The sequence below is a fragment of the Parus major genome, chromosome 8 (assembly GCF_001522545.3).
Source record: "Parus major isolate Abel chromosome 8, Parus_major1.1, whole genome shotgun sequence".
In the NCBI taxonomy this organism is placed as follows: domain Eukaryota; kingdom Metazoa; phylum Chordata; class Aves; order Passeriformes; family Paridae; genus Parus; species Parus major.
This window is the reverse complement of record NC_031777.1, coordinates 13,908,838-13,930,646: the sequence shown is the minus strand read 5'-3', so window position 1 is coordinate 13,930,646 and position 21,809 is coordinate 13,908,838. Positions and strand designations below refer to the sequence as shown.

The 21,809-nt window shown below is 37.9% G+C and overlaps 1 protein-coding gene across 4 annotated transcripts in view; it reads left to right on the top strand.

Moving 5' to 3' along the window:
* The window catches only part of SLC44A3 (solute carrier family 44 member 3), a 40,732-nt gene that overhangs the window by 13,140 nt on the left and 5,783 nt on the right, over nt 1-21,809 (top strand). For all 4 annotated transcript variants that reach the window (XM_015636120.1, XM_015636118.1, XM_015636122.2 and 1 more), the window contains 3 exons: nt 4,762-4,927; nt 10,917-11,073; nt 13,568-13,645. In XM_015636120.1, coding sequence (XP_015491606.1) covers nt 4,762-4,927; nt 10,917-11,073; nt 13,568-13,645 — 401 coding nt within the window. The remainder of the gene's footprint in view (nt 1-4,761; nt 4,928-10,916; nt 11,074-13,567; nt 13,646-21,809) is intronic.

Genomic DNA, 21,809 nt, shown 5'->3' with positions numbered 1-21,809 from the left:
GGCAGGGCTGCCCTTTGGATTTCCTCACATGTGTTTTGTAATTCAAGTCTTGGATGGCGAACGCTGAACGAGATTTGGTATTGAGAACGTTCCGTTAGGTTGTATTTCAGATTTTCTGCCCAAAGATGAGTCCTCTGAAATTCCGTCTGTTCAGGTAGCTCATCATCAGATAAGCTGGGGGTTCTGCTGTTCTACAATGACATACCCACACATCCTGTAGTAACAAATGCATACACTACTGTATGGTTGATAATGCACTGACAGGACACCTTTGTATTATTTATTAGCTTTCTACAAGTGTCCTGTAAATGGAAGACATTTTTCATTTTGAATTTTGGCGACTTTTTCCACCACTTGAGAGTACGCCTCTGAAGATCTCCAAAGATATGCTTTCTCTTACAGAGCAATTTGTTTTCTTCATTAGCAAATAGTTGCCTGTCTAGGATTCAGCTTGTAAAACACAGGTGGTGATTTTCTTGGGTTTGACACTTTGATGTTTTCTTCTCACAAATATATTTTCTGGGGCTGTGCAGGCTGTATTTTAAATGCAAATACAGCAAGAGAGCTGAAAAAATGAAATGTTCACAAAGACACTAGTCTTTTGTCTAATACAGAAAGATGGGTAAATGAAATTGGCTTGCTGCTGTGCTGCACCTGCTCTTAACATTTTTCTTGAATCTGCACTAGTTATACAATATTTATGGTGTCTGCATCTCAATGGTTCTGGAGCACTTGATCCTCACTTCAGCTGTGGTGCACCTGATCATTATGTGACCATGCAGGCACCTTATTTACACCTCCTCCAAAAGTTAGTGTAATTGTAAGGAAAAAACCTAACTTCATGGGAGCTATAGAAAGTTATAGCCTGCACTTGAAAGGTACTTATGCACATGACTAATTTGAACCACATGGATAATCCTATTAAAATCAGTGGGACTACTTATGCGTTTTAGGGTAGGCACCTGCCTAACTACCTTGGTAATTCAGATTCTGTCAGAGCAGCAGAGTCTGAGCAAATTCCAGACCTAGAAAACTAGGAGAAATGCCAAGACTTCATGAGACTTTAGGTAGCACAAGCAGTGGCACAAGTTAGAACCATTAGCTGGCTAGGAATGGAATTCAGCTGTTCTTTGGAAAAGCTGATATGTCTTAGGGTTATTGAGTTTTATTGTTTGCTAATTTGTGGGTATTTCACTGCAGAACTGAAGTGGCCAAGTGGCACAACAGAGCATGTCTTTCAGCTTTCCAGCATGCAGGAGCTGTGAGGTCCACATGGTGTAAATACTGTGGATGTAGTATGAGAAGGTGGTGTAATTTTTTTTTATGTGATGAAGGTGCATCCTACAGGCAAGTGAGCAGCAGAACTGCCATTTAAAGCTGTGCAGCAGCAAAATGGGCAATAAAAATGTATTTCCTGCAGGGGCCCTGACATTCCAATTACAGTTAGGTAGCTTACCTGTAAATACCTTTACATGATAAAACACTAAATAAGGCAACACAATAAATTCTGTTGCAGGAAGCACTAAGATTCAGTGTATGATTCCAGAACCTTTCCTCACTTAGCAGTGGCAAGGGCAGAACATACTTTCATGTTAACAGGAACTGATAAACAGGCTCTCAGTATTTTTTGTCAGTGGCTCTTTGTTTGTGATAAGGAAATTGCTGGCCTGGACTTCCCAGGAATTTTTGTCTCTTACAACTGCCTGTTGCTGCAGGCATCAGCAAAAACTGGCAGCAGCAGCAGTAGCTGCTGAGGAAGGACATCTTACCTAAGTCTGGAAATCCCAAAATGTAGCTGAAGGTACTGCACACACCATGGACTGGTGTCTCATTGCACTGCTGTGCTGGCTCCCAGGGCAGCACGGGGCTGCGAGTCCCACGGGGAAATTCTCCGGGGTTCTGCTGCAAGCACTTGTGCCTGTTCCCATTGTTAACATCACTTCTTTTGAAGTATTGGCAGTAGATCAACACTTGGACTGATCAAAGGCTTCCAGATTTGGTGATTCAGATGTAGGGGCTTCGGTTCTTTACTGAGTTGTTTTCAATGTTATCACTAAGAGTGTATGGTACACTGGGAAGACTCATGATTGTGTAGCTGGAGAAAAATATTCTGTTGACAGATTAAACTGTATTTCAGGCCTTTGTTGAAAAATTTTAGTTTGTGTGAACAGAAATGGCGTATACTTTTCTCAACAGGTTATCTAGGATGGCTTTAAAGTTTATCTGAGATACTGATATAAAAAAATAACCTTGCATGTAGTTCTGTCAACAGAATTATGCATGTCTGGTAGGCCCAGAAGATAGGGAGGCAGAGATGTTTATATCGTTAAACAGATTTTTGTGAAGAAACAAAACTAGTTTACCATACCTGACAAGCAAAGTGATCAAAGGTGAACTCACAGGTGACTCTGCCTGATTTCTGTGCAGCTGAGCACAGCACCATGCACATGTTCAAGTATAAAGTTGTCCAGGAAAGACAAAGCCATTACTGTTATTGCTGCAGGTGGTTATTTTAGTAGGTTGTAAAAAGCAAACAGAATTAGCTTGACGTATGTACATGTATCAGTCTTCATTACAGCACTACAGAAACAAAGCCTGAAAAAGTCTGTCTTGGACAAAGCAATGTCCAGGTGGATTGTATGGTGGAAAATGTCCTTAATTCTGCTACCGAATGGCAAAATGTCTTTCCATGAAAATGGAGAGGTAGGACACCTTGTATCTCACTGACATCTTGTTTGCCTAAGTTCCCTTAGTGAGGGCTGTAAGATATGGATAATGAGCTTATTTGGCTAGTTGTGTGTGCTGCAGGAAAAGGCAGTCTAGAGTCTCTGGAAGAAATATGGGAAATGAAAAATCTCTTGAATTCAGAATTATATAGTGTCATAGTGTCTCACTTGTTTTAATGACTTAAGTAAATTGCTATATCCTCAAAACTTCCCCTTAAAAACCCTCACTTTTGCAAACTTAAAATCAGAGAGGGGAGGAATGAGGGAGAGTTTGTGAGAAGAGATCTGAGTAGTAGCTTTTTTAAGCCATCAAATATCTTACTCTTCACAGACTTGAAATTCATTTGAATATATTGGAAGCACAACAGTATTTCTATGAATGACCAGCCATACAGCTCTGGAGAGAGCTTGCCTGTTCAGCCAATATTGTCAGCCTCTCAGAGAAGGAAATGTCTAGAACATGTCTATATTTATGTACCCACGTAGCATTTTTTTTATCCTTCAAAGCACTTGAAAACAATGTTGCATTGCCAGTATGGGGTAGATGTATGTTTTTCTTAATTTACAGACAAAAAAGACCTTGCTTCTGAAAACTTAAAAAAGCTTGTCTAAACTTGATGGTATTGCTGAAACAAATCTTTACTGTTTCTACTTTTAGTTATTCTTGAGCAAGAAGTCTTTGGCTGTAGAAGAACAGGCCAGAAAGAAACCATTTCCTAGATAGCTTTGTATATGTGGTAGTTTTGAACTTGAAGGTTGGTGTGTTGCCCTGTAGGAGAACACAGAGTCACAGAATCATTTAAGTTGGAAAAAACCTTTAAGATCATCAAGTCCAGCTGTAAACCTAACATTGCCAAGTCTGCCAAATGAATACATGAAGTATTAAAGCTTAAGTTATATTGCTGTTTGAGGAATAATGGTCAATTCTGCCTCACTTTGTTATTTCTTTCATGGAGTTGGAATAAGAAACTACTCACCTCCAGAGATTGTTTTATTTGGTGAACATGTTTCTCTTTAAGGTTAATAGACTTAAGGCTTGGTAAAATAAATTTATTTTTTTTTAAAAAAATAGCATGTTAAGAACCTAGAGACCTTTTACTAGGACCAAATGGTCCTAATGCCATTATCCCCTGGCTAGCCTTCAGAGTCTACTGCCATAAATAGGATTACACAGAGAAAGTCTGATTGTTGAAGAATCTGAGTTGCCCCCACCTTTTGTGAAAAGACTTCTATGAATATGTAATAAATTCTTTGTTAGTAACAGAAGTGGAAGGAATGTTTTTAGCTCGAATAAGTTAATTTGTCTGTGTTCCTAGATAAAGTAGTAACACTGGAGCATGTACTACCATATATGCTACTTTTTTTTCCCTCCCAGAGAGCCCACATTTCTGTATTTTGCACAAAGATTGCAAAGTATAGAGAACAGAAAATTAATGGCCATGGTTCTGATTAATAATAACTATTAAAATATTTTATTTGTTTTGCTGCAAGAGTATGTTATGTATCCTTAATATTTTTCTGCAATCTTTCCCTTCTACTTCTTACAAAAAAAACTCCTAAAGCATTTCATAACTGTGCATTTATTTCAAATGCAACTAATGAAAATTAAGATTTCATTTACTTCTGAACTATTTGATTACTCAAGTCTTGAGTAATGTCTTCTCTTACTTTATATCTTGATATCTTTACTAATATGTCCTAATTTACTAATTTACTAATATGTACTAATACATAACTTTCCTCTTTTATTGGTAGCTCTCTCTCAATCCCAATTTAAGCATAATCTTTTGCTCTTTGTGAGATTTTATTTTTCAAAATCCAATTTGAATTATAAAATGTTGTTTCTCTAACTTTGTTAGAATGGACAGAATTAAATAGCATCAAATTGTTTTCCTTTTTTTGTAACTTTACTGAAGAGAAGTTAAGAGAACACGGACAGAGGCACTTCCATGTACTTCTTTGGCCCTGTCCCCCCTTCCCCTTTCCCCCTTGTCTGGCATGTTATAATAATACAACAGTGTAATCTCACCTTCAGGTTCTGCACAGTCCACTTCAGGAGGACAAGTAGAATACAGAGCTCTGTCTGGAATTTGCTACATGGCATGGTATCATTTTGTTGGCCTTATCTGGACTAGTGAATTCATTCTTGCCTGTCAGCAAATGGTGATTGCTGGGGCAGTGGTTACTTGTTATTTCAACAGGTGAGTGCAGAATTGCTCCTTGATAGTTTTGGGGATTTTCCAGCATTTACTTTCAATCTTTTTTTAGGAAAAATAGTCTCAATTAGACTGCAATTTATGTCAATATCTGGAATCCAATTTATTATAAAATAATGTTGTTTGTTGCAAGATCTTGAGCAAGATTTTACAATGTGCATGATATTAATGTGACTCACCCCTGCTGCTGGAGGTGCTGGGCCAAACCAGGCCTTGATTTAAGCCATTGGAGCTCTGTTGACTCTGGGGGAATTGCCATTCAGAAGGCATAGGCTGCATTGCACCCTTTTCCAGGGGAGTGCATTAGTTCCAAATGAGAAGCAATATATTATTCCTTGGTAGTTTCATGTATTCATGGACAGTTTGACCTCATTGTAAGTGTTCATCCCTGCTGTGGGTTTCCATTTGCACTGCCTGCATAAATGCTGGTCTAATAGTTTGGTTTTTTTCATTCTGTGCAGATATTTTCAGTTAAATGTAGATGCTTTAACAGTGTAAAGTGTTTAGACATACGCAAACAAACTTCCTTTAATATTATATACCCTGGAATGTAAATGTGGAGGAAATGAGGAAAAGTAAAATGAAATGAAATTGGGTTATGCACTCATTGCAGGGGAAGATTTAAATCTCACAATATGTTGTTGAGTTTTTTGACAATGAAGAGAGCATTTTCTTGATAAAATTTTTCTTCATGAGTATTTTATGAGCACTCTCATCCTCAGTACTCTGTTCTTCTATGGCCAGTGATGAGATTTTCTGATTTGTGGAAAACTCTGGTGTTTTAAAGCATTTCTTCATTTTGTATTAGAGGAACATAATGATAACCTCAATTTGTTGAAAAATTAACCCTTGAGGAAGGTGATGTGAGATTGAGGTAGGGAGCCTGGCCAGAGAGAGCGTGGGGCCCTTGGAGCGCTTTTGGCAGCTGCCCAGGGCCATATGGCTCGGGCAGCTGGGAAGGATGGCTTTGGCCTTCTCCGAAACTTAGGAAGCAGGGATCTGTGGATGGTCTCCAGAAATATCCTTGGGTGTTACAGTCACTGATCAAGAGGCTGCTGCTGGAAGGTCTCCAAATGGTGTGTTGCCCAGCAGAGACACCAGTGCAGGCTCTGCTTTCGGGACTGGCCCCATAGGGTTTTCCTGCAGCAGCCAACGGAGCTATGCTGTTCCAGCCAAAGCAGCAAGGCTGGAAGATCTAGGAACAGCAAGTGCCCACCCCTGGTTCAAGCAATGTTATATCATCCCATGCAAAAAGCCAAGGCAGGACAAGGTTTAACGTGTATTTGGAGCCTGCCCCTGAGATGATTAACTGCACAGCAGCTGTGCCACTGAACTCGTGCTTGGGTAAGAGCAAATAAAACCTAAAATGTTGCTTTTTTAAAGGCTGAAATAGTTTTGAAAGAGTGACATCATCTCACCCTTCTATTTCACATGCTATAATAGGACCTGAAAAGAGAGGAACTCTCATTTCTGATGTCATCTCTTTTTCCTACTGAAGCTCTGTAACTCCCACAGCTGTGCTGCTGTGGATAGTGAGCTGCACTTCTCTTGTAAGCACATTGATGTACCTCAGTTTTAGCTGCGGTATGCTGAGGCACTGAAAGTTCATTTAAATTGGCTTGAGATAACATAGGAGAGTAAAGTAGTTCTGCTGAGTTCCTGAGAAGTAAAGTAGTTCTGCTGAGTTCCTGGGCTGTGTGCTGCAGTGCATTTTGGTGCAATATGCTGCATAAACCTCCAAGGCAAAGGCACTGTCCATGTCTTACTCATGCAGAGCAGGGAAGCACCTGTAGAAACTTCTGTGATGACATTTACTGCTCTGCTAGGGGCTTCCGCTTTCCAGCTATTTTTTACTGCTGCAGGAACTGGCTGCCAAGTACAGAAGGTTCCTGCTCCCAATTGTATTGGTATCATTTTGTACAATTCCACTGAGCTCTCCTCTTGCTTGCCAGGTGACCTGTACTGTGTTGAGAGAGTTGTGTTTGCAAGGGGAAACACAACTTTTCTGAGGTAGTAATCCCTTGTCCTGGCCTTTAGGCTGTCACCACAGATCCACAGAGATGCAGAACAGTGCAGGAATGGGGAGAGGGTGGTTAGCTGCAGGGGCAGCCACACCAGCAAGGGCAAGGGTTATCTCGAGCTGTTCCAGCAACTCTGAGATTGTCTGCTGTGTGTTTTTAATGTATTCCCTGGGGCAGCGTCATAAAAGCATGTCACAAGAGTTTGTTTATGGGATCTTACACACAGGCTTTCTTGTCCTGTGAGCGCTCCGAGGAAATGGCAAGGCCTTCCCATGCGGAAATCTCCTTCCACAGCGCACTCAGCAATGCACTGCATGACCAACAACCACAGCTGAGTTGCAAATGGGGCAGGCAGGGTAAAATGTAATCCATTTTACCTGGATTAGCTTTACAGGTTATGTATATTTGGCCTATAATACCACAACTGAAAATGGATTTTTCCTTCTTTTATTTTAGATGAAACATGAACAGACAAGAATTTCATTAATTTTATAAAAATAAATAGATTTTTTTACTTGATGTTTACATTTTACAACTGGTGAAAAGGGCTCAGTCTTTTAAGAAGCCTTCTTTGTTACAAGTGCTGTTTTACATGAGGGTTTATTCTCACCTTGATTGGCTTAGGTGTTACGTGTCTATTTACCTTTGCAGGGAGATGAGCCTTTCCCCCTCTCTGGGAGTAAAGGTGATATGGTAACTCGATCCATGTCACAGGCATCACTGTCCTGTCCATGTGTGAGCTTCTTTAGTAGCTTCAGTGTACATATATCACTGCACAGATTTGAAATTAAGGATTGGGGTTCTCTACTAAATGACTAAGGTGTTCACTACCACAATTTCCAAGAGAACTGAAATATGTATCTCTCCCAGTAAGTCAAAAATGAAGGTTTATGGATATGCACCAAAGTCATTGAGAGATGAACTAGAACAAACTTTTAAAGACTTTCTGCTTTAAAGGCAGAAACTTTTAAAGGCTTCCTCTTCAAATGTATCTGCAATATTTAGGGATATCCTTTGCCCTACTTATGTACTTGCCCTAAAAGAGCCACCAGCATGTATGAAATCAGACCTGTCCCATGTGGCTTTGAGATAAGGTAAAAGGGCAGTAGGAAGTACAGTCCGTGTGGTCTCTCTTAGTTTCATAATGTCTGTTTCATTACAAATCTTGTAATTTATTGTCTTTGTTTAAAAATTTAGATTCATATTTACTTGAGAAATAGAAGATTCATTCCTTAACATTTTAGAATATTTTATACTAAAGTTATTTTTAGACAGTCTTTGAAATTGGTGAGGTGTGAGTGAAGAAAACTGTAAACATAGCTCTTAAGAGAAGAGGATATTAAAGAAATTAAGAAATACCCTTTTCTCCCATTCAAATGTCTATGTCTGTTGGGTGTGTCAAGATGAAAATTTTTTCATCTGACAAAAAATATTTTTAAAATGAAAGCCAAGATGAATGTGCGATCATTTGATTCAAGGAACTTAGTGTTAAAAAATATACTGAATGTCCCAGAGCTCAGAAGTAAAAGAAGGCAATTGACAGTAGTGAAGAAATAAAATTAATAAAATAAAATGTGATATTGAATACAGATCCACAGGAATTTAGAGTAGTAGTGCTGCATTTAAATCAAACAATCTCATGATAACACAAAACAGAAATACCAAAGAGGAAAAGCAACCTGTGGCTGTACTCATAACCATCAGGCAGATTCCAGGTTTCCCTGGCACCTTGTGCACATGCAGTGTAGTTCACGTGCACAGAAAACACTGCATGATTGTATGCTTCTGCTAAAGTCACTTCAGGATTACATATATACATATACATACATATAATATGCACAAAGGTGAGTGAAACTTCAGCCTTGAGAGCAGTGGGAGTAGGTGGATATTGAGCCAATCTTGAACTTGTTTGAGTCATAACCATCACCTGTTGCTGTATAGCCTCTTTCCTGTTTCCTATTCTAAACCAGAATTAGAAGGAGAATCTGTTCTTTTTCTAATCTGGAGCAAAGCAAAATCCTTGTCAGACCCTGTTCTTGTGCTAATTCCTTTTCTAGGAAAAGAAGGTGTTGAGAAACATCCAAATATGTAAAAAATTATCTAAACTAAGCTTTAAATTTTGACATTCCTGCTCATTATTTATTCACGTTAAAAACATCAAAACTCTTCTTCATTTTTCTCTTCAGTAATAAGTATATTATTAACACAAGAATAAACTTTCTCCTTTTTGTGTTTCTTAAAGGACTAGTTAACCTTTAACTTGCAGAAACTTAATAATTTATATTCTGAGATCAAACTGACACTGTCATTTGTAAGGAAATGTTTTGGGGAGAAAAAAAACAATGGCTCAGTATGAATAGAATAATTTATCCACACTACAATATATGTGTTTCTAACATAGAAACCTGATGGCTCTAAAAAAAAACCCAAACCTCCTTATTCAGTATAAAATTCCACTATCCCCCAAGCTGTTCCCCTGGTTTTAAGACAAAAATAATAAATGTAGCAACTTCTTTGCTGGAATTTCCTATTTCAAATAATGTGGTATATTCACATATTTAAATACAACTTTTCCACTGCAAAATTTTTGTGTTTTGAATGAACTGCAGTGATATCTTCAGGATTCTTGCAGAACTATAATCCCTCTCTGAATATACTGTGTATGATTGAAATCCTTGCTGAAGTGAAGATTTAATAAAAGTGTATTTTTAGAGCTTCTTAGCCCAAACCACTCACTCTCCTATTGGTGTTTTTTTTATTTTTTAATTTATTGTGCAAACTACTGTTTTTTCAAGGTAACAAAGGTTTTGAAGAAATCAATTCTGAAAACAGGGATTCTTATTTGTGACACTAGGTCTGATCTTTATGACTTACTTAGTCAAACTGCTGCTGGTTCTCTTGCCTAACTAAATATTTCAGGGTTGGGCCAGTTGCTTAAGAGTTACTTTATGGAAGGTCTAATTATGACTATTGATCAGTGTAGGGATTTTTTTATCCTATGAAGCATTTTTAAAGGTACTTAGGATGTTAATCTAATTGATTTTTTTTTTTTTCAGCATTTGACAAGGGTTGAGGGAGTGCCTTTAGGTTGATTTCCTGAAGTTTATATAAATTCTAGAGAGCTGGGTCATATTACTGTATGTAAATGACTGACATTAAACTGACCTTTATAAACGAAATATAATATAAAAGACTTATATTTAGGCCATTTTTTGTCTTTGCTTCCTGATTTTGGCTGAGACATTTTTTTTTCCAAAACAATACAGGCTAGTGTTCACTAGAACAGAAAGTTTTTTAGTTCCAATTATAATCCTGAATACATAGTATGATATTCTTTTTTACTGTATTCCATTTTAAAAGAAAGTCTGTTCTATAGGGAAAAGAAAAAAAAAGAAAAAAGAAAACCAAAAAAAGTATTATTCATTTTAACAAAATTTTAAACCATATTTGGCCAAATTGCAATTATAAAAGTAGGTGGTAGCTCTCAATTTTACATGTGAGAACTTGTGATTTATTTTCTAGTTTTAATTTTACCACTAAAGAAGAAATAGCGGATTAATTGCATCAGACTAAAATCTTACAGAACTAAGAGTCAAATAAGAGATTGAAGAGAAGTGACAGAAATTGGAGAGAGGTGCTCAAGGAGTGTTTTCAGATATTGTTCACTTACTTCTCCTATTTTGCATTGTAGTTTTTTTTCCCTATGTATTTTTGCATTCCAGGAAACAGTAATTGCTTAAGAATTAAACCACTCCAGAAGTTATAAATATGGCTGGTTTTTTTTGGACTAAGGTGAACATTCAGATGAAGTCAGTAGAAAAACTGGAGTAGTTCAATTAGGAAAGGAGTTAACAGATTAATTCTTAAAATTTCCAAATACTGAAAAGACACAATGCTTATCTTCTTAAATAAGTTGCTAAATCATTTTTCAAATTGTTTGTTTTACTTTCTAGAAATAAAAATAGCCCACCACCTCATCCAGTGCTGTCTTCCATATCAGTTCTTTTCTGCTACCATCTAGGAACTGCTGTAAAAGGTTCATTTCTAATGACAATACTGAGAATACCAAGGATTGTTCTCTTGTACCTTTACAGTATCCTAAACCAAAAGGTAGGTAAATACTTCTGTTACACTATAAAAGTAGTAGTTTAAAGATGAGATCATGGTGCAAACAAGTGAAGAATATATTTCTTGCTTAAAAATAGATGATACTGCTCTTACTATCTATTTTTAATGGATGAATTTTATATTTTATCATGTTCTCTTCATGAGGAAAGCTTTTCTTCCTCTCAACTCAGATATCAATGCTTCTTTTTTTATTCTTAAGTCAAATATTTTTAAAAGCAGAAAATATTATTTTAACCAATATTAAACTAACCTTTATTTATTGTTTTTATATAATCGTTTTTGTGAAAGATAAAGAAAAATTGGCAGACTGCTCTATTAAAAATTTTTGCATGACAGGTATTTAAGAAGCATAAGTAAGAATACTATTGTTAGATTTAAGATCTGTTATAGAAAATACTTTGTCTACCTTGTAATATGTTTTTATAGGAAGAATATATGGAATAAGAACTGTTCCTGAGAGTTGTGTAGTATCCAAGACACATTTTTAGATACATAAATCATAGATCTGAGCTGTTTTGAATGGGTTTTGCCTTCTTTTTACCTTTCATACATCTCCACATTGTCTTCTGCAGGAAGCACACCACTGTAGGTAATTCTGGCACATTTGCAAGGAGGGAGGACTGTGAGGAATGCACAGCTTTGATTTTAGGAGAAGATTTAAGAAAAGGTTACAAATGTAGGTCTTTTCCTCTAGGGTTTACATTGTCCATGTTATGTATAGTTGTGACAGGGTATTTACATTGATCATACCTATGAGGCATGTGTTTGGTATAGGTTATGAATGCTTAAATAAAAACCCCTTGTAAAAAAACAATTGAAAGGTGTGGTCTGGATTTATGTTGTTTTCATATGAAAGTTTTGGTTATAAAACTTGGTGAGTTAACTAAGAACACTGTATAAAGACAGTACATGAGATGACAGAATATTTTCTGCCTTTAGAGAAAGCAGGATAAGTGGGCTTGCTTGTTACATGGTTTTGCAATCTGAATGTCTGTAGATTTAATTAGCAAAGAAAGATTATTTGTGTCTGCAGCACTGTGCTGCAGACTCCTTTTGGTCCAGTTCCCAAGCATCCTGTGACATGACCCACAGCTGTGACTGCTGCTAAAGAGACTAGAAAGTGCTCTGGCCAGCTCAGGTCCTCAGTCCTTGGAAGGCCACCCCCAAGAGTAACCTTGCTCCTTCTCATGGCAGAAAGGACAAGGGATGGCCCATTTCATCGAGGGCCAGAGTAGTGGGACTAAAGGATTGAGAGGTGACTGCATTCTTGTAGAGCTCACCCAGACTTCCCCACCCTTGCAAAAAATGTTGCTGTTCTCTGTGAACAGAGAAGAAGTCAGGGGCCTGCAAGCTTGCAGGCAAATTTGCAGATGTTTTCTACACAGCAGTCTTCAAGCAGAATCAGGAAGGAGGTTGTAGGTGAAGTCCCTTGCTCTAGGCTTTTAACAAACAGTCCTTACTGAGAAAACAGAGCTTTAGTAAAATCATCTCTCCAGCAGTACATAGCAAGAGTAAAGTATTCTCTGTCAGGAATTTACATGTACAGTCACCATTTTGAAGGAGTTATTCCTGGAATATTTTCATGAAACTTTTAGGAAAAACTTGGGAGGTTTGTGGTTTCTGCTTGAACTATAGTAGTTGCTGGGACCTGAATTTTCTATAGTGACTGCAAGATCTCTACTTTCCAAAACAAGATAAAAACATTCTGACCTCTGGAAAAGAAAGATTAAAAAGATCAAGTATCCCTGAACTGAATTTCCTTTTATTGAGAAAAACAGGCTCTTAAATTTGGAAGGCTACCGTGGATACCAAAATGTCTTGTTCTTTTCTCGCATCCTCTCTGTGATGAGCTGTTCTGAGCTCATGATGTGATGGGGGAGCATGGAAAAAACCTTAAGCTTTACTGTTCAGTTTTTGTTATGAAATTAATACAGCTCAGTGGTCTATGAATAACCTGTTCTAATACAAGATTTTTCTTCCTGACCTGAAAAATGAATGCAATGTAATGCTCTGAGTCAAAACACATATATGTTCATATAAACCCTTCTACCCATTCTTTTATTTCGGTTCATTAGGGTACCGGTCGTTCAGAACTGTGAAAGGTTTTTGATAATCAGGTTATCTGTCTCTGCACTCCCTGATCACTGTGAAGTGCTTTAAGGATTACTGACTTGCCTGCCTGTTTTTCTCCCCAGGCAGCTGTTGGCTCACAAAGCTGCTTTGCAGCACTTGTTTTCTTTTCCCAGAGAAGAATCTTTCATCTACAGGAAGAAAAAAAAATGCACAGCTCTTCAGTCATTAATATTGAAGAGTCTGAATTAAAAACAATTCCTAAAATCCTAATGGAAATATCTCCTGCCTAAGTGAAAATCTTATTAGAAGAGTCAGTCACCTGTAAAGCAAGTTTTTTTTAGAACGGTGGTTTTGCTTGAGGCTAATTATGTGTCCAATAACCAGTCATTTCATTTTATTGCAGAAGAATGCAAAGTGCCTGTTCAACTGCTGTTTCTGCTGGATTTGCTTCCAGGAAAGTTGCTTAAGATACTTTAACCAGGTATGGTCTGTCAGCTCTGTCCCTCAGCCCAGTCTGGGTGCTTTGGTTGGTGCCTGACCCTGAGAATAGCTAAAAAGCCACAGCCAGGGCATGTTGGCCACCTAAATTAAACAAACAAAAAAGCCTCCAAGTGTAGATGAAACCTGGAGTAAACAAATGGGGAAGACAAATATGCAAGGCAGTAGATTTTAGAAAATGTGTTAATACAGCTTGAGATAGTCAGCTTTCAGAGGGCCACTTGCTATCTCTGTAGGTAAGAAGACTTAACATTTTGTTGAGTTGTGCCAGACAGACTCCTCAAACACAGAGAGTCCAGGCAGGAGGAAGCAATGAAGAATTAGGAAACATACCTGGAGATGTGACATTAAACCACTTACAGTGTTTTCCACCGGGATTCCTGAATAAAGAAACGTAAATTCCTAGTGATTGCCGGGATCAGTGAATCTGAAATCTGTATACCAGTAAATCTGGAAATACAAACCATAATGACAGCAGTCTTGTTTAAAAGATGTTTTAATTGGAAATGGATGATTTCTGTCATACAGAAGTTTTACAGATACTTGACACCTCTTTTTATCTTCACAATTCTTTTCTCCAAATGTGTTTCAGATTTACATATATACTTGTAAATAGTTCGGTTTTTGTCTTTGTCATTGCATTGTTTTTATCTCTGGGGACTGTGATATTCTTAATGTGAAAGGGAATCATATGTTCATGCTGATTCCACCTTCTGACTGCTGAATTCTTCATTCTCATTGCTGAGGGTAGTAGTGGAGTAAACAAGACAATTCTGATAAAGAGTCTGACTTCTCTTAAGTAGGTGTATAAATTAAGTCTAATCTTGGACAGTTATGAAGAGAAAGTTTTCAGTTTAGTTCACCCTAGATTAAATAGGGCATTGAAATCTCTGAATTTTCCAGGCTTACATTTTCTAGGTAGGTCTTATAGTCAGTGACTTGGTGAGGAATATCAGAGTTCATTTTGCCTGCAGGCTTTCCATTTGTAGTGACCCTTTCCCCTTGGCTTGGCTTCCTGCCTTTCAAAGAGATATCCAGCATTCTAGTGTTTACTTTCTCCAGCTGTTGTCTGCTATGTGTTTGTTAAAAGAATTAATTACTGTAATGTTCTTCCTTTTGTTTCAGAAGGCTGTATTGTAGCTCTTGTTCCCTTAAAATATTTCCTGTTTCTAATCTATTGTTGGCAAATTTCTGTTTTTATATGAGTTGTGGTTTTTAATCTAGTGATCATAATACAGAGTTTGCTTTTCTTTTGTTTTTTGAATATCTTTTTAGCAAAGGTGATGGTAGTCCACATGTTCCAAATCCAGGGCAATTTGGGCAACAGAGAAGCAAAAAGCAAGAGCAGGCCACAAGATTTTAATGGAACTTTTATCTCTATGAAATTCAAACTTTGGTCTTGGGTTATTGCATCTCATAGAGTAATTCGTGGGTCTAATTATATTTTTATTTAATTTTTTTCCCTATAGCTAATCTGTTCAAGGCTATTTCTTAAGATTTTTTTTTTTTTACTATGATTGAAAGTCTTAGTCTTTGATTCTGTAAAATCTGTGGCCAAATGTAAAAAAGAAAAAAATAAGGAAAAGAATTCTGCAGTTTTAAGCAGCTTTGACATATTTCTTGATTAACAGAAGCAGTGAACTCTTAAGAGCTCCTACTGAGATTGATGGAAGCTGCTGGGACCAACCTAGAAATTTCCCACAGATGTTCAACACAGACTTGAGAGTAGGGCTTCGGAGGAAGGGGTTAAAAAATTGTACCTGTGTTTCTAACATTTTCTTAAAGAAGTATTCTTAAGTTCAGATTTTGATTTTTTGTAACCTAAAATATGGAACAGCTGTTGTAAAAGTTGTTCCAAAGATCATTGTGTACAATAGCATTCCTTACCATTTGCTATTCTTTTGCTTTTTATTCTAGTATTATTTTCGCTATAATGAAAAGCATATAATTACCTGAAGCTCTAAAAAAAAAAAAAAAAAAAAAAAAAAAAAAAAAAAACGGAAGATCCAATCACTTCTGCACTATTTTCTTCAGCCTGTTGTTAAACTGCTTAGGTAATTGAAATTCTTTCTGTTCCTTCATTCACAAGTTTAATCAGGATTAAGCAGAGTACTTTTTTTTCCCTCTGAGAACTTGCAGATGAGAAACAGGTGCTGGAGGAAGTAACCCCAGTGATAGAATGCAAGCTTCTTTCTTCCTGTGCATAATCAACCAAGTGCTCTACTGTGTTATCTAAGAGTACTTTTCAGACTGCAGAACCATCCTGCACGTGGGGTTTAATACTCACTTTAATAGTTGCATGCATCCCTGAAGTGACTCATTCTCTGCTGGCTCAGTTAAGTTTTGCTGAGCTCTCCTGTAGATTAACTTGAACAGGCCAAAGAGTTACCCTGTCATCTTCCCATCATGACAGAGTGCTGTGCTGGATGATGGCAATTGTCATATTTGCAGGGGTGGTTGTTGGAGGAGGGGTAATGTAAACTCAGTGTCCTGTGCAGATTGCAATATGGACAATTACATTCAGCCTTCCTAAATTTCTATTGGATTTGCAACTGGATCCTCTGCTAAGCTGTGGTGTAGTGTTGCTATGTGCTGTTAAACAGTTCACTCCTTAAGCTGTTCCACTTCAGTCATGGGCAAAGTGATTCATGTGTGTGTATAATCCATTAGCAACAATTGTAAAGCACTCTGTGTTCTGTGGCTGAAAAGTGCTTTCTGAATATAAAGTCACTATCCTTACTTGACAGTTCTGTTTGCCAACACTTGTCCGAATAACCACAGATTTTTTATCTGGCTCTGATGGTTTCAGTATGTTCCAGATAAACATATCCAATCATCTCAAGTAAAATCTAGGAGACTGAATTTTTTTTCTGTAGAAAGAATATACTGGTTTTTAATGTGGTTTGGGAATTACAAGGTCTGTGTCTCTCCTGCTTTCTTAAGTTGTAATGGCAGTCTTTAGATACATTGAAGTGCTCACTTGTTCTCCCTTTACAGCCTTGTTGCAGCGACTTTTTTAAAACAATACAGCTGGATAGTTTGGCTTTTCTGTGTCTGCTTTGGGTCCATCTGTAGCCAGTTGGCAAAGTGACCCCTCCAAAGTGCAGTGCCTGGGTTTCCAAAACGGGTACTGAGCCAGGTGTGGTTTCTGTGTTCATCAGCATGGTTGCTGCAGTGTAACCTTCTGGGCTGTCAGTGAATTCAGCAGTGTGTGAGCACCATGTCCTAGGACAGAGGCCCTTCCCTGAGACTGAAAGCCAGCAATTTTCTAATGTAATAAACCAAAAGAAGGTCTGTCTAATGGCTGTATATCCATGGCAGTTAGTTGTCTCAAACTTTGGATGGAAGCCTATCAGGAGGTTTCAGGTGAATGCCTTGTGGAGAGTTCACCTAGATAAAACCAAAATTCATGCATGCTATTGTAAAGCACAGTTCTCTGCATGCCAAACACATTTTGCCTCATTCCGTCAAGTACTTCTTTTTCCTCCCAAAAACAATACTGCATTTTAATGTTATTGGCAAAACTGCTTCTAGATATAGAGCTAATTTTTCAATCCTCTTGAAAATACATGGATAAAATGTTCTTCTACTGTGAAATCATATTTTAAATATGTTTATTTTCGCTCTACAGACTTTATGCTTGTGATAATAAATAGGAAATAAAACTACTTAGGTCTTTACTTCTGTAGGATGAACCATGTAGGGAATAGAATTGAACAAAGCTGATTAACTCTTTGATACCTTTCTCTTCTTCCCTATCCCATTAAGAAGAAACAAAAGGGGGGAAAAAAGAGAGGGAAAGAGAAAATAAAACACATTTAAGCAAGTGACTGCTAATTCTGTACTTTTAAGCAGAGAAATTTATGAACAACTCTCTGGAAATCTTCAGTTTGATTTATATCAGAAATCCCAAATAAGAGTATTTTCTCACTAAGTGCAGAAGCACTGAAAGCAACCCAAGGAACAATGTAATCATGATGCAATGGGCACATGAAACAGGACTCTTTTGATCCAACCCTGTCATAGAAATGGAGCCCACGTGTAACACTGTGATGCAGCAGGAGAGGACACCTAACTACCTCCAAGGAGAAAGTTGTGTTGGTCCTACCCACTGGATGATAGCCATGGAGGGAGTAGAAGACAGGGAGAGCAGGAAGCAAGGGAACTTGAAAATTTTCTCCAGTAAGTCCAGACAGAAAATATAAGGTGGAGTGGAAATAAATGAAAGTTGTGCTTTTTAGACTGCTTGGGAACATTCAGGAGGTTATTGAAGGTTTCTTACAGATTGTATTTAACCTAGGAACAAAAAATAAAATAAAAAAAAAAATTCTGTAAAAAACAATCAATAAGCTGTGAGCTTATTGATTAGAAGTGGAGGAGGAGAATATTCTCCATGTGTTTGTGAGCCACAGGACAATAGCCTTTTTTTAACAAGGCTGCAGGAAGCACAGAGTCAGTCCTGGAAGCTATGAGATGAAACACTTGCACTGAAAGGAGGGGGATAAATGTCGTAGTACAAGTTGCTGGTTATGTCCTCAGACTTATCTCACTGTGGGGAATGGAATATCCTCTGAGAAATGAAGGGTAAGAGCAAGCCCATTAGCCATCTATGAGACAGCAGGGAGGAGTAAAAGGCAGACAGGATCAGCAGAAAAATGAGTAGATGTAAATTGTTCATGAATAAATGTTACCTGTAAGCTGGAAGAAGGTTCCTAAGGACCAGAAGGACAACTGTCTGGAGCAGCTCCAAATGTAGGGCCAGGGAGAGGGGAAGTCCCAAGTGTTTTAAAGAGGGAGTTTTCCACTTAAGAGAAGATTGGTATGATATTCTAATCTGAAATAGACACTGGAGTGGTTGAGAGTCCCTTCCAGTTTTGTATGTCCTCATCTCTTCAGTGAGGCCTCACAAGGCCCATCTTGCTCTCATTTTCCACCATCTGAGAGTATTGATACAACTCTATCACCAGATCACTAACTGCTGCACAGCAGCCACACTCATTGCCTCTTGCTACCACTGGATTTTGTTTTCTGAGGGGCTTCCACTGGCATCAGTGACACTTGCAGGCTAAGACACTTCAAGGTCCAGCCTGAGCTGCACTGCACTGTGCTGGGGGTGGCTGCCCAGGGCAGCCCCCAAGAGAGTTGGCAGCAATAAGATCAGATCAGGCTGAAAATACAAGCAGAGCAGAAAAAGCTGAAATGAGATGAGAGACCAGCATGTCTCTTTCTTCCTTTTTAAGAAGATTTTGTTGCTATAGCAATTTTGTCTTCCCCAAGCTCATTTTATAAAAGCTAGCCCTAGAATGGAGAACTGAATTCAGCTGTTACACAAAGTAGCAATTATTCTCAACAATTGGGGAACTTACAGCCTGGATCTGAGCCACAGCGCCTTTCTCATGAAACTACCAAGTCACTTTTTCCAAGACCTTTGACATCCTGTGTTGTGAGGCACAGAAGGATATATTCTTTAAATAGGTTTTTTTTGCATACTGTGGTATTTGGAAATATGTAAACATTCCCATTCCCTATTTATTCATCCTGACACTGAGAAATCAGTGTCTGGTTCCCAGGCCCCAAGCCAGAACAGGCTTGTGTTCTTCAGAGAGGTGGCGATATGAGATCAACTCGCTGGTGCAAGGATGAATGCTGATTCCTAACCCACTGTCTCCCATGCTTTCTGACCAACCTATGCTATCAATGCCATCATTACTTGCTTGTCACCAGAGCAGAAACTACCATTGTAAAAGATCAATTCATTGGGCAAAGATAAAAATATAAGACCTATAATGTGTATATAAGGACTTTATATACTGAATCTCTTTCTAGCTCGGTATCCTATCTTCAGCAGACTGTGGGTAAAGACTAAGGTAGATTAAAAGGATATTTCCCTGCCTCTGTGCTGTTTCTGAATCTATTTTCAACCTAGGGACTTCTTGAGCTGTGTGTTTTCTGCGTGTTTAATAACTCTCAGCTTCCTTTTCTTCCCTCAGATTCCTTTTCCCTGAAATTCCCCATCCCTGTTGAGCTATGTGAACTTTTAGCAGTTAACGCATCCTTTTCCCAGCAGTTCACAGTTTACAGATTTATGGTGAGAATACCATCTGGTTTCAAATTTGGCTCCTACTACTTCATACTGTCCTGCTTCTGCCTGGTCTTTGTTCTGGAAGGAATGGTGAGCCATCTAACCCTACACAGCCTCTCTGCATTTCTCATGAGTCGACAGCCTTCTTGCTGCATCCTCCTCCAGTCATGTCTTTTCCAGACAGAAGAACCTCACGTTCCCCAGACAGAAGACATTCCATATCTTTTGCATCATTCCTGCTGCCCTTCTCTCATTTTCAAGTCCACTAAAACTTTTGTACAAGGAAAAATATATTCTGTAGAAACACACATTTAAATAACCTGTTTCTAAATGTTAGCAGGTACTTAACTGACCATGATCTACCATTGTAGCCTTCACAACCATCTTTAATTAGAAAGGCTTTGGATTATTGCACATATCCTGCAATTTTAAACTTAATGGGATATCTAAGCTTTTTAGTCCAAAGTCCAAAATTATTTGCAGATATAGGTAATAACTTGTGTGTGATAGGTGTTCCTTGATGAGTAGGAATGAAAAAATCACTTGAGCTCATTTCTGTGCAATGCTGAGTTTTGTGGAAATGTACGTTAGCTTAAATGTTGGATGTGTTTTGTTAGTGGGAGCATAGATTTCTATGTGTATGGATGGGATCAAGGCATGGGGCCTGTATGAGAAACTTGAGAATTATGAGGCAAGTGTATGGAATAGGATTCTAGGCTGAACAAGAAACCCTTCAAATATTTTATTTTTTCCTCAGAAATGTGATTTTACTAAAAGATAGAGGTAACTTGGCTAAGTCTTCCAGTTGTGCTGCTAATATTCTTGCTTCACAGATGTCTGACTAGTTTTGCAGCCCTCAGCAGTTCATTAATTTCTGTCTCTCTCTTATTCATTCTAGAATGTTAGTTTATTACCTGGCTGCCGTTGTTTCTTGAGTATTATCATTAGTCATATCATAATACTTGCATGATTTCTTTAAGTTGTAACTGCTATAAATGCCATTTTTATCTGCTGGTTGTAACACAACAAATGCCTGTTCAGGTAGTGTACTGTCTCCAGCGTCATTTTCAGTCTTTCCAAGATAACCTTTCTAGTTAATAAATATCAGAAATTCTTTTCATTGCACATTCTTTGAATACCAAAGTGGCTACTTCAAGAGTGCAAACAAATGAGTATTTATTTTAAGTTTGGAAACAATGTTTGTACAAGTTCACGTGCTTTTTCAACATTCTTTTTAATTTTTAAATGACATTTTTTTGCGATTTATAATGAATACAGAATCTCTGTTTAATTTATTGGCAAAATTTATACTGACCTCACCAGATCAGGATCTGCCTTGTGAATTTAGTTCTCAAGGGACAAAAACAAATTTAGAAAACCCTTTTCTACTCTGTTTCTCAGTTTCAGTCTGTTCAATAGAAATGATGAAACAGACTGAACTCACAGCTCATAATAAAGAGAAATGTGTCCATGTCAGAAATATGCAGTGACAGCTACAGATGGAAGACAGAGGGAGTGTGTGATGTGAGGCCACCTCCCCTCTGCCTGTGCCCTGGGCCAGCAGGGCTGGCACTGGCAGCTCTCCTGCCGCCGCATCCTGGGATGTTCCAGTGTGACAGCATCCTGCCAGGAAGGGAACAGCATCAGGATAAATGAAAGCTAGCACAGAAAGCATTTTTTCCTATTTAGGAATGGAGTGAACTTGCTTGTTTAAACGTATTTTTATGCTAATACTCTTCGTGTTTCTGCAGAGTTCATTGGGGTCTCTGATGTTTTCATAGTGTAGGCAATAAATCTACGGTCTTTATTTATACTTTTTCCATCTATGGGTGCATTTGCTAATATGTAAGTACAGTATTTACAGTATGTCACTTTTTTTTTCTTTACTATCAGAGGAAAAATAGCTATTTTTCATATAAATAATATCCACAATAAAGAAGTGAAAAGTCTTTGATTGCATTTAATCTCTCTCTTTCTCTCTTTCTCTCTTTCTCTCTTTCTCTCTTTCTCTCTTTCTCTCTTTCTCTCTTTCTCTCTTTCTCTCTTTCTCTCTTTCTCTCTTTCT